The sequence below is a fragment of the Sycon ciliatum genome, chromosome 5 (genome assembly GCF_964019385.1).
Source record: "Sycon ciliatum chromosome 5, ocSycCili1.1, whole genome shotgun sequence".
NCBI classification, from domain to species: Eukaryota; Metazoa; Porifera; class Calcarea; order Leucosolenida; family Sycettidae; genus Sycon; species Sycon ciliatum.
The window spans coordinates 21,708,172-21,720,671 of NC_088647.1; the positions used below are offsets into that span (position 1 = coordinate 21,708,172).

The following is a 12,500-nucleotide window of genomic DNA, read 5'->3' on the forward strand; positions in this document are numbered from 1 at the left end:
CTGCACGGCTGCATTCACTTGCCACGAACAGACACAGCAGGAAAGAGAGGGGAGGGTGATAAAATGGCAGGTGCTTCATTCCCTGCAAAGAAGGCCGGGGAAGCAAGCTCGAGAAGTGCGTCTCGACTGCAGTGGGTGGGATTAGCCCTAGACGCCGTTGAGCATGACGTCGACGGTTTCTTGGGCCTGCACCTTTTCTCCTATCCTCAGCACCTGAGCACACTTTACAAGGGCCAGGAGTGGTACTGCCATGTGGCTGCCACACATAGAGAGTTGGTGTTCTAAAGTCACCAGAAGAAGAGGAGGATGCCCTTCTCAAGTACGATCTGCATGAATCACAAAATGTTGCAGGATGTACGTCTGGCGTGTCTGTTGTTGTGTTGATGTTGAAATAATGCAGGAGCTCATCTGCGTGATCAGCCACTGCATGTGTAGTCGTCCTCGTCTTCTTGTCTTTCCGAAAGGGTGGTATAAAGAACCCACACACCCTGCACAGAGACTCTAGCACTGAATTGTGGGTTGCCATGGGGGCTGACAACGAGGGACCCTCGACGAGAATGAGTGGCCCTCGACGAAAAAAACTCAATTGGGTTGCAGAGGTAGTATGATCGTGCACCAGGAAAAACTTGGAAAAGACGTTAGAAAACCTTACCTTGGGCAAGAAGCTAGCTGAAAGTATCCCCAGGAATAGGCACGATGCTATGAATAGGAAGAATACGAAGGAAACGTTCGTCGAGGAAAAGAGCACTTTCATCAGGAGTGAAGCTTCGAAATTTTGGACATGAAGACGACTGCATTCAAGGAGTTTTATAAACCTGAATTCACCTGGAAGGCAGGCTTGGTTTGTCCTATATCCATCGAAGAAGCCATGTATTCAAGGTAATTTCGATGCAATTCAATTTCGAATTTTTGAATTTTCTTGAGCAACCTAGCTGCGCCAGCCGCAAAGGCGCGGATGACGTAGGTGCCGCTTTTTCGGAATCTGAACAGCCGTGACCAGGTGACTTGTGTACGCCTGAGCACGTGACCGCTTATTCAACTATGTTTTTAGTGCACCCGCACATGTTGTCCAGGCGTCAGGGGCCCAGCCTCCCTGCCCATCCGACCCGCCACACACACAACAACGAAACTAAACGGAGAGTTCTACATAATTTCTTGATAAGACGGAGACGGACAGACAAGAAGACCGGACACGACGAGGTAAACTGATAACTGAAGAAAAAGACTAACATTTATGGCAGCATATGAGCATGCGCGCAACAAAACACAACGCATGACAATGACGTAACCGTTACTTGGTTCATGTACAAACTAAAAGTTAAAACTATACATGCAACCAAAACCGTCCATATTATCCAACACAGTCAAAAAGAGAACGCAAAACAAGACACAATAAACAAAAGGACCACAACAAAAATGAGCCATGAAAAGTCTTTCTATCGATACACAACAATGTTTGATTGGGAATACGGGCCGAAAGCTGCATCACAGCTTTCTCGGACCAAAACCAGTCGACTCAGTGTCCGAAAGATTACAACATACGGGCCAACCGCGGTCATCTGTGCTTTTACAAGAACGAAACGGCGCTTTTAGTGACATTCTGTATATAAATCCCCATCTAGTAGGGCGTCGTCACCCAGTTTCGGTGGAAGTGCGCGAGTTCGATTGGGAAAAAAAGGAGGAAGGGAGCGTCTCAGCTTCCTCAGACCAAGACCATTCGACTCAGCACCCCAAAGACTACAAATGGTGAAAATTTTATTTTAGGCTTAACTTCCCTTTTAGGTACTCGTAATTCCCCCAAAGATGTCGGTATGGCGTATACTACCATGGTGAAATGAACCGCGATATACAGTTGGCAGAGCAGCTGTTGCTACTGCTGAGGGGACGAGACGCCCCAGCTGCTGCGCGGGCGAGCCGTGGGGAACATTCGACATACCACGTAACGAACGAAGAGCAGTTTTCAATGCCTCCGAATTCTGACTACCCACTACAAGGTGCATTGGTGCACCCAGCCCCGCAGGTTCTGACACCACCATCGCCTGTGGGTGACATAGAATAGAGCAAGCAAATTGCTTTCTGTTGATATGGTTGGTCATTACTCACTACCTACCCTTGCCCCGCCGGGGGCAAGTCATTGTTGCCGGGTGCACGCACGCATTCATGCCGACGTATCTGTGCCTGCAATACTATTCTTTCTGTCAGGCATTTTTTGAACAAAAAATGCCTGCCCTTTTGAGGCCCGATCAGTGCATTGCGGCTTGTGCTTCCATTTGCTCCGCAGTCACCACCGGCTTCTGAACTCTCTGGTCGACGCTTTGTTCTGGAGTCTAGTTTTGTTTGCATTGAGCACATCATTAAGATGATGGCACCTCGGTGTGGTAATAATACGTGGTATATCTTGACGCTGTGCACATAACATTGCCTGGCCAGGACTACCAGTATGCTGGCTGATAGCGTGGGCAACCCACCCCCTCCTTGATTGACCATCAGTCTACTACCGTCGCCTCGTTCGGTGTTACCTGGGCCCTTCTCTTTTTGGGGAAACTTGGCCTACAAACGTAATGTGCTCAAAGGCTCGCTGACAATGATGTGCAAGTTTGCGCTAAAAACCATCACGCGTCCCACCAAGATAAATCGGGCAGGAGAAAAGTGCTCTATGGCTTGAATCCCCAGCTTGCACGTGCATACGCACCAGATGCGATCCGGAGGCGCATTATGCATGCCTCAGCGCCGGGCAGGCTAGTAGCCAATAGAATGAGCTAACCTGGAACTGATGGCCAACGTTTGCGCTTTCCCAGCCCAGTATCAGTGTTAGTGATTGGTATGTGGGCCCACGCCAGCATCTTAGAGCAGTGTGAGTGCGTAGTCCGCAGGTATGGCAGTGGTGAGGATAAGGACGCGTGCTGTGTGCTGTACGTTTGTGGATGTGCACGGGGCAGGCGCGTATGCTATCGTGTGAAGTGATGGATGGGGTGCAGAAGTGCAGGTGGTGAGAGCTTGTGGCTACTGCTAGAGTGGCTAAGGCGAAAAAGCAGCCATCAGGGCGGGGCAAGATGGCCTGTTCGCTGGTACGGTATGTGCTTTTCTAGGCCGACAGGCTGTATGCGGTATTGGCGACGATCGGGCCAGTAGGTGGGCTCACGCGAGCAGCTTGTAGTGGTCTACAGGCGTTTATTCTCTGTCACATGAATGCGAGGCGGTCGAGAGAATGCTGGTGCGTGCTCATGAGCGTGTGCGTGTCGGTGAGTGTGTAGGCGTTCTTGGCGAGCTTGTATGAGGTTATATGCCTGTGTAGGAAGAGAATACGCGGATGTGTAAAAGTTGAGCGAGTTCTCGTGGATACTGTGAAAGCCACAGTTTATACTGCTTTGCTAGCCGGTACCGTGTACCCTGGTCAGAGCAATTCATGAGGTAGCGGCGGCATCATATGATTATGCATAGGTATAAGCTGAGGGTACAAATACACCTTCCGTAGTGGGGGTGCCATGCCTTCTAGGTTTATCATTTTTTTTGGGTGCAAGCGAGCATCATATCGTATGCGTGTGGTGTGACGCCTAGTGCCAGGCAGTTGTGTGAGTTCTTGGCCTCGGTGGTCGTTCGTTTGCCCTTGCTGGGCAGTATAATTTCGGCCCTAGCGGGCAGTATGCTTTTCCCTTGGCGGGCAGGTTGTCGGCCTCGGTGGCTGTTCATTTGCTCGATAGGCAGTATGATTTAGCCCTCGGTGGGCAGTATATAATCGGCCCCTTGTGGGCAGCATGCTTTGGCCCTCGGTGGGTACTACGCTTTATCCCTTGGCGGGAAGTTTGCTTTAGCCCTCGGTGGGCAGGCTATTGGCCTCGACGGCCGTTGTGCACACTCGGTTGGGCGGTATGCTTTAGGCTTCGGTAGGCAGGTTGCTCGCCTCAGCGGCCGTTCACACGCCCTCGATTGGGCTTTACGCTTATTCTTGCACCCTCGGTCGGGCTATAATCATGCGCCCTCGGTCGGGCTATAATCATGCGCCATCGGTCGGGCTATAATCATGCACCCTCGGTCAGGCTATAATCATGCGCCCTCGGTCGGGCTATAATCATGCGCCCTCGGTGGGGCTATAATCATGCGCCCTCGGTCGGGCTATAATCATGCGCCCTCGGTCGGGCTATAATCATGCGCCCTCGGTCGGGCTATAATCAAGCACCCTCGGTTAGGCTATAATCAAGCGCCCTCGGTCGGTCTATAATCATGCGCCCTCGGTGGGTCTATAATCATGCGCCCTCGGTGGGGCTATAGCCATGCGCCCTCAGTCGGGCTATAATCATGCGCCCTCGGTCGGGCTATAGTCATGCGCCCTCGGTCGGGCTATAGTCATGCGCCCTCGGTCGGGCTATAGTCATGCGCCCTCGGTCGGGCTATAGTCATGCGCCCTCGGTCAGGCTATAGTCATGCGCCCTCGGTCGGGCTATAATCATGCGCCCTCGGTTGGGCTATAATCATGCGCCCTCGGTCGGGCTATAATCATGCGCCCTCGGTCGGGCTAGAATCTTGCGCCCTCTGTCGGGCTATAATCATGCGCCCTCGGTCGGGCTATAATCATGCGCCCTCGGTCGGGCTATAATCATGCGCCCTCAGTCGGGCTATAATCATGCGCCCTCGCTTCGGCTATACGCTTCTCGCGCGCCCTCGGTTGGGCCGCATGCTTTTACTCTCGATGGGTAAGCTGTTGGCCTCGGCGGCCATTCATGCGCCCGCAGCGGGCAGGTTACTGGCCAAGTCGACCATTTGGGCGCCCTTGGTGGGCAGTATGCTTACGGTACCATTTCCAAGGATATTTACTCGCATACGATAAACTTGGACACACGCTTGCAACTGATTTTTGAACTTGGCTGGGGCCCGTGTGCTCACGATTATACTTTGCACACGAGCAAAAGCGCCGGTGTTGAAAGTGCGACTACTCAAATTCAAGCTAACAATGCGCTTTTTCAGCTTTTCTATACCTCCCCGCGGAAAACCATCCTTGCCACCAGACAGCTGGAAGTAGGCAGAAACTGTATTCGCCATCGCTCTGATGTGTGAACATCCTGACCTGTTTTACGGACTGGAGCGGAGATTGCAGCCTTTTATTGCGGTGACGGAAGTATTCGTCGATTGCAGCTCCAGTCAAAAAGATTCAAACGAACCGATCACAACTTCTGTGCTGGTTTGTGCTGCCATGTTTTTGGATGCAATGGTCTATGGTTATGTTCGGATGGTGAAACGGTGGTTCCATGCGGTATGACACAGCCAGAACACCGAAAAATCAAGTGCGAAGATAAGCGCCAATTGTAACTTGGCGGACGAAGTATTAGCAAACGTCACTTGTCTAGTGAGAAAGTGCCTTGCCTTCGTACACCGTATATTCGCCCTCATACTTTATTCCAACAGGAGTGCATGAAACATTTGGAAAATTGAGAAAAGTCACAAAAGGAGGCGCAATTTACTGTGCATTCTCCGTCTCTGTTGAAATCGCACGCACTGGATTAAAAAAAAAACACTCGTTGTGGTCATGACGAGGAGACCCCACCGAACTCATCAAACACCAGTGTGCTTCGCGTGGTCAGGATGGGATTCTAACACAATTTCCTCATTCGTCTTGCCGTTTCACGGCTTGCAAATGGTCCCAATTATCACATGCACTTGACGTCTGGTTGATCAAATGCAGTGATACCCTAAAAAGCCGGCCGGCACCAAATTTAGCGCTTGGTGCACAGAATAGGATATAGTTTAGGTCGAGTGCTGCATTCATCCCCATTCCCTCCCCCCCCCCCCCCCCCCCCACATATATCCACAACCATGCAGTGGCGTGTCCAGGATTTGACTGAGGGGGTCACGGCCGGGGGAGATGACATGGTGCACATAACTGTAATGATGTATGTCATGCACCTAGCTATCCAACATTACAAAATGATTACATGCCAGGTATTTCTTCCAGACCTACACTATACAGATTAAAGTATCTCATGCTCAGTTACTACAGTGCGTATCGGTTATAGCGTGGTCGTGTAAAAGAATATACTACTTACTTGGTCCGCGTCAGCGATATTGTCGCTTATCTTTCAGCTTTGTTTATATGTCGCCAATGCTTATTTGGCAGCCCATTTCATCCCAGTTTTGGTTCGCAAGTTAGTTTGCTAGTACCTAAAAGGTCTAGCTAGAGTTCGAGTAGATTTCGAGAGCGACAGGTGGGTGATTCTGATTGATACAGTGCCGCATCAAAAAAGATTATCTTGTTACGCTGTGCAGGCAAGAGCAGCGCAAGCCACAAGAAAGTAATCGGCTACTCGGAATCAGCTCCATTTTGCTGAACGGCCGAGATCGTTCACCTCAGGGATCGCTCATCAAGATGAGATCGCAGCTCCCTTACCTCCAGCTCCTCGCTCGGAGTATCCAGCGCGTCGTGGAGATTTGCAAGTACATGTACGCGTCGTCGTCGTCGTTCAAAATAAAATCTTGCAAAGAACGGCGTCTGATTTGAACCACACAGGCTGTCGCGCTGCCCAGGCGAAGTCCTTTAGAGAAGGCGACCATCACGATCGACTTCTCTTTAGAAAATAGCCAGGCAGCGGAGAGGAAGAGAGATGAGCTTGCAAAAGCAAGAGAGTCGATCCCGAGCAAAAATATTTGTCGCCAGAGCCAAGAGCAGCGATGAGGAGGACAGAAAAAAGTAGGAACCCTTCCTTGGATAATAAATTCCTCGCAGCTAGTTGTCATTCTATACCTTACCGTCCATCGTACCAAGTTTTATTACTTCAAGTGCACGCGTTCATGTCCAAAGTCTAAGTTCAAATTGTCGAAAGATAAGCGACAATATTGCTGACGCGGACCAAGTACAAGAATGAACTCTCATATTTTCATAATCATATCATGGGTTTCAAGTGAACATTTATTCTTACTTCTTCGCGTCATTAAAATTGTCGCTTCCCAGAGCGATTTTTCAAATTTATTTTGTCCACCCGAAGGGAAAAAATGAGCTAGAATTGAGGCAGAGCATTGTCGACGGACCAAGCTTTAGTTTGTGGCCTCCCGCTTCGCTACACTTGCAGGTTAGGTCGACGTCTTCATCAGAGTTTGGGGCAGGCCCTTCAGCACTCAACAATGTGCTGAACAAGGCGTGCGTTCAAATTCAGGTAAAGAAACTTCGTTTTCAAGCGATCCATCCCGCCAGGTGGCAGGCAATGAAGGCAAGCTAGCATTTTTCAAGTACACTGTAACGACCTTCCAGCGGGATAGAGTAAGTAGTTCCGCACCTTCTTTCCTTGGCAAGCGCTTCGCTAATTGTGTTGGTGTTTTCAGACCTGCTACCTTCGTAGCAACATGCGACACAAGTAGCGCATTTTAGGAATTTGAGAACACTTTGTTCTTGCCATCGTCAACTTCAGCATTTCGTATTCAGGAGAGATACCAGGATTCTTATACCCGAGCTTGCAGTCTTGATCAATACCCACGCGAACGATATGGGACGGCACGAACTCCAGAAAAACGATATGCACTCTGGGGCGGAAGAGTGCGGAGCGCGATGAATTTGCTTGGTGCGGAAAAGAGCTCCGACAAAGTCCGAGACCACCACGGCTTCAGTAACAAGTAGACATTGCGCAGGAAGGGTCGCACCAATGCTCGAACACAGAAAACAGCGATTCCGACAGTCTAAGGAAGACGAGCCAAGTCACAAACATTGCGATGTGCGCAGTGACAATTTTAATGACGCGGAGGAAGTACAAGCAATGTTATCGCATTGTAGAATAATTATATCGGTCCTAAGAATGGACTTTGTGTAGCAAAACATACCAGATTGGTACAAAGTGTATCGCCTGGAGATGAGTGTAGTAATAACATCTGTCCAATGCAGTTCTGCTCCGACTCGCATTGCATTGTAGTGCTCCAGGTTCAACTGTTCTTGTCATGTATCTCATGCTGCATAGCCACATGGCAAGCGTATGAGACTATGAACACCCGCATGCACAGCAGAGATACGTTGTATGTATGATGACCATCCTGTATCTGCGCACATGTATCTGATATGTCACACTTGACTTATCGCGAGTAAGAAATATTGCAAATAAGAATAGAAAGTCGTTTTTCAAACACCCACGCTATAACCGATACCTACTGTACACTGTACAATCATCAGTCATGTTACTTGTACAGTACATCCTTGCCCAATTTTTATTGGAGCATATCATGCTGTTCTTCATCATGTTTTGGCTGCGCACTGACAACAGGTACTGGCACCTCCGCGTGGGGCGGAAAGTCAGTCTGCTCCGAACTGGACTGGCAACGACTTGATCACTCCCGCTGTTTCCTGTTGGAACAGGAATTGCGCCGTCGCAAGAACGCTTTGTAAAAATCCATCAAGGCTCTGCTGGCCAGAGCTTGTCTTCTTTGGTCCATGGATGTCGCTGAGACTTCGCAGAAAAGTCTTCAAGTCAACCAATTCGCGATTCGAATCTGGAGGGGATCATCCTCCAAACATCGTTGTACAACGTTGCGAAAAGAGGCGCTTGACGATCACAAGCTTTGTTTTTGTCCCACTTGGGCAGTGCTGCGTTCAGCACATCACTGCACGCCTTTCTCAAGACGCATCGAGCGTGTCCTGGAATCTGTACAAAAGTATAGAGCTCGTACAGAGTCGATCATTTCTTTCGCAGTGCAATCAATGCCGCTCACACACCGACGGTCTGTGCAACCGGTTTTGGACGCTGCTTCCCACCGCGTAGAGTCTACCGCCTGTGCACATGGTGCATGTAGCAGCCTGGTGTTTTTTCAAACCCAGGTCGAAATGTTTTGAGGGGGGTGGGAGCGTGCCCCCCCCCCCCCCCCCCCCCGTAAACCCACCAATGCTATGTGATAGGGACCATTAGCAAGCCGTGAAACTGCAACGCGAAGGGGGAGCTGGGTTAGAGTCCCGTCCTGACCACGCGAAACATACTCGTGTTTGACGAGTTCGGAGGGGTCCACTCGCCATGACCGCAACAAGTGGGTTTTAGTCAAGTACGTGCGAATTCAACCATGAAGCGGAGAATAGCACCGTAAATCGCGCCTCGTTTGGTCTTTGCGATTTTCTTCAAATTTCGAAAAATGCCTCACCAATTCTTGTTGCAATAAATACGATGGCGAAACGTACCAAACAACCAGTAGGACCATTGATTTTGGCATAACCGTTACTAACATGACACAGAACAGGATCGAGGGTAACCACAGTGCCAACATTTATGCTTGTTCAAGACAAACTTCAGCTTGCTCGTTCATTTATGTTTTGGCATGGACCTCGTGAACACAACCCTTTGCTGCACCCATCCATCGGCGATGTGGCTGTCATGGGGTTTCTTTCACTTTCATTCGGGTAAAAGTCAGTCAGGCTGAGAATTGTTCTCAAGAAAAAGTTCGCAAAAATAATTGCCAGTAAAAATATCAGAAAACTGTTTGAAACTGGAAAGCAGCCGACTCGCGTAGACGGGTTGTGAACGCGAGAAGCTAATTCTCAATCACGTCGTGTTTCACGTGCGTTCCGATGAACTCGTTCCTGTTGACGTTTCACGGCTTGCTAATGGTCCCTAATAGTTTTCCCAGCCCCCCCCCCCCCCCCCCCCCCCGTTCAATCTCAGGTTGGCTAGGACCATGGAGGCAATATCTTTATTTCGTACTCGGACCCCTCCCCCACTCTGAAACGAATGCAGCTTGCTATGCTGGACGACGATAATCACATGCATGTACAAGTACAATGTACAGTGTCGGTCGAGTTGTGATTTTGGCTCACACCCGCATCCCCCCCCCCCCCCCTCCCACTCCAAAACGAATGATGCTCTCGTTTCAGAGACGACAAAAAAACTTTTGCGACAACCCCTAACGAAAACTGTACAAGCTCACGCGCCCACAGACTCGTAGTACATGCCTCGTACGGTAAGACTCGTCATCTCCAGAAAAGTCAACAAAATGAAACATTCCGCCATGGCCAGACCAAGCGGAGTTACACTCTCTCGTGTTTATGTACTCTTGATCTCATGGACAGCTGTCCAAATGTAGGACATGATGGTGGGAGGTGCACCTCACGTGACTCACGTGACACCTAGTCACTGCATAGTTCAACCAATCAAATGTACGACACGCTGTAATGTTTACTGTAGACACACAGTACATCTAAATTTAGGGTTCACGGATTGGCATGCTAGCGTCGCCAGCTACATCATGCACGTGACAGGCGCGTGCATATACTGTACCACACAATCGGTCAGTGCTTAAATCGCATTTTCCCATCAATATCACTCACTTTCAACTCTACGGGATTCATTACGGTTGGCTCAAACTGCCTGAATTTTTGAATCCACACGCACGAAAGACGTTCCAAGACTTCCACCGTTCGTATTTTTTCAAACGAGTTCCGGGTTTTCCAGTAACTTTGGCCAAAGTTCGGCTAAAAAAACAGGGGGAGCCGTTGCGTTTCCGCAAAATATTGAACGGTAAAAGGATAGCCAAGGTCGAGAGCAAAACAACAAGCCATTATTTGTCAAAATCAAACAAGAAACGGCTCAGCGCATCTATTTTCTGTGCACGCGCGCGCGCGCGTACTTTGGCCAACAAGGTGTGCAGAATTTCTGAAGAATAATAATAACAAGAGCAGCAGCGCTCGGAACAGCCGTGCTGGATACTTCCAATCCCGACACGATGGAGCGTGTTGGCTGTCGTGAGCTGCTGAAACGACCATGACATTTCTTTTTCTTTGTATACCCTACATATCTTGATGTGCCCTTGCTCAGTTTCGGCCTCTTTACAGGAAGAATATTTTCTTCCTTGGCATCAGCGGCCAAACAGCAAGAAAAGCAACAGATCGAGATTTGCAGGGAAAACAAAGATGCGTGCAGCTACATCTAGTCAGGTTCGATGCAGCTGCGCTTTGCCAGAACCTCAGCAGATAAGAAAAGACGACAGAGTGTCTCAGATGGAACTGGATCTTTCGCCAAGACCGCCACCGCCGCCATCATCAAGTCCAGGTCAGTCAGAAAAACCAACGCAAAAATGCAAAGCCCGAGTGAAGTGAAGCCACTGAACTCTGAAGCCAAGGAAAAATTCAAAAAGTACGCTCTCCGGCTAGACTTAGAGTTGATATTTTTTACTTCGATAGGCGCTGTCGCGGCCTGTAGCGCGCGTCCATAATCCAAAATGGAGGCGCACGTGACGGGTGCTTTTAGTGGCAAGCCGTGAACCCTAAAATTCAGTCACTCACAGTCAAGTCTACTGTACATGTGCGCAACTTTGAACTGTTGAGTGGGAGAGCTTGTATAGCCACGCACAAATACGTCTTGGTAACTCAAATATGGAGTGGTTCCGGTTCACGGAACGACATTGCACTTGTTACTTGAAAGGACTAGGTGACTTGAAAAGGAGTGTCACCAGAGAACCTTATTTGAGACAAGGTTGAGACAAGTAGAGACAAGTAGAGACAAGTGAAGCATGCAAAAGGGAAAAGGCAGCAAAAAAGGAGCCACAGGCTCGCTGCGCATGCTCCGGGCTGAGAGCTGCAAAACGGTGCACGCGATGCGTGCAGCAAGACATCAGCATGACGTCAACATGATGTAACACATAAACAAATAAAGACATAATAATGAGCGTAACGCGGATTCGTGATGCATATTCACGACAGTACATACCTTCGCACTCTCGTGATCCACCAGCAACTGCACACATCCCTCGTGATTGCGTTCCCTGGCTAGGTCCAACGCTGTTCTCTCTTTCTGAGTAACTCAGCAACACATCACAGGAACAATAGAAATTCAATTTTGAAAAATTCGTTCCAATTTTACAAAAACGAAAATACAACGAAGACCAAGCACATAATCTACAACGAGACGAAATCAATCTCTCCACAAGACGACTTACATGTACAGAACAAGTCTCTCCTTCCTCAGCAACATTGCTACTCCATGCATCCACAGCAAAAACTCCAGTTCATGCCTCGACAAATTTGAATTTGTTTTACAGATTTCTACTCGAACGAAAATATCCACGACGAGAGGAAGGCGTCCACAGCGCCTGCTCCACGTCAGGAACAACTGCATGTCTTCTGCGTACTCGTTACAATAACAACAACCCTTCACTCCTCACTCGTTCCAACAAACACCATCAAACAGTCTTCTACTCCTTCACACACTGATTTCGAAATTCTTCAAAAATTGAACCACAGAGTGAAAATGACCACGTGGCGATATTGTACGCATGATGTCATCGAGTACGGTACTGTACAACTGGTACACATTTCTGACAAGAGGAGAGGAGAGGAGAGTTGTGGTAGTCGTGAGCGAGAGAGAGAGAGAGCAAGGGGCAGAGAGAGAGAGGCAGGACATGTGAGAAGGACGAGTAGAAACTGTTCACTTCACAACAACACACAATCAAATACTTACACCGTCACGCAGTGTGGTATCCAAGGTGACACCGTCACTGTCATGTGACAGCATCACCTTGACAACGTTGATCTTGTTCCAGCGGACTGCCTC

General features: G+C 49.1%; 1 protein-coding gene across 1 annotated transcript in view; it reads right to left on the minus strand.

Annotated features, from left to right (window-relative positions):
- Positions 1-12,500, minus strand: part of LOC135818042 (uncharacterized) — a 167,121-nt gene that overhangs the window by 45,311 nt on the left and 109,310 nt on the right. Inside the window, exon 5 of the mRNA XM_065331364.1 lies at positions 12,408-12,500. This exon is cut by the window's right edge and continues 21 nt beyond it. Within this exon, the coding sequence (XP_065187436.1) occupies positions 12,408-12,500 (93 nt within the window). The remainder of the gene's footprint in view (positions 1-12,407) is intronic.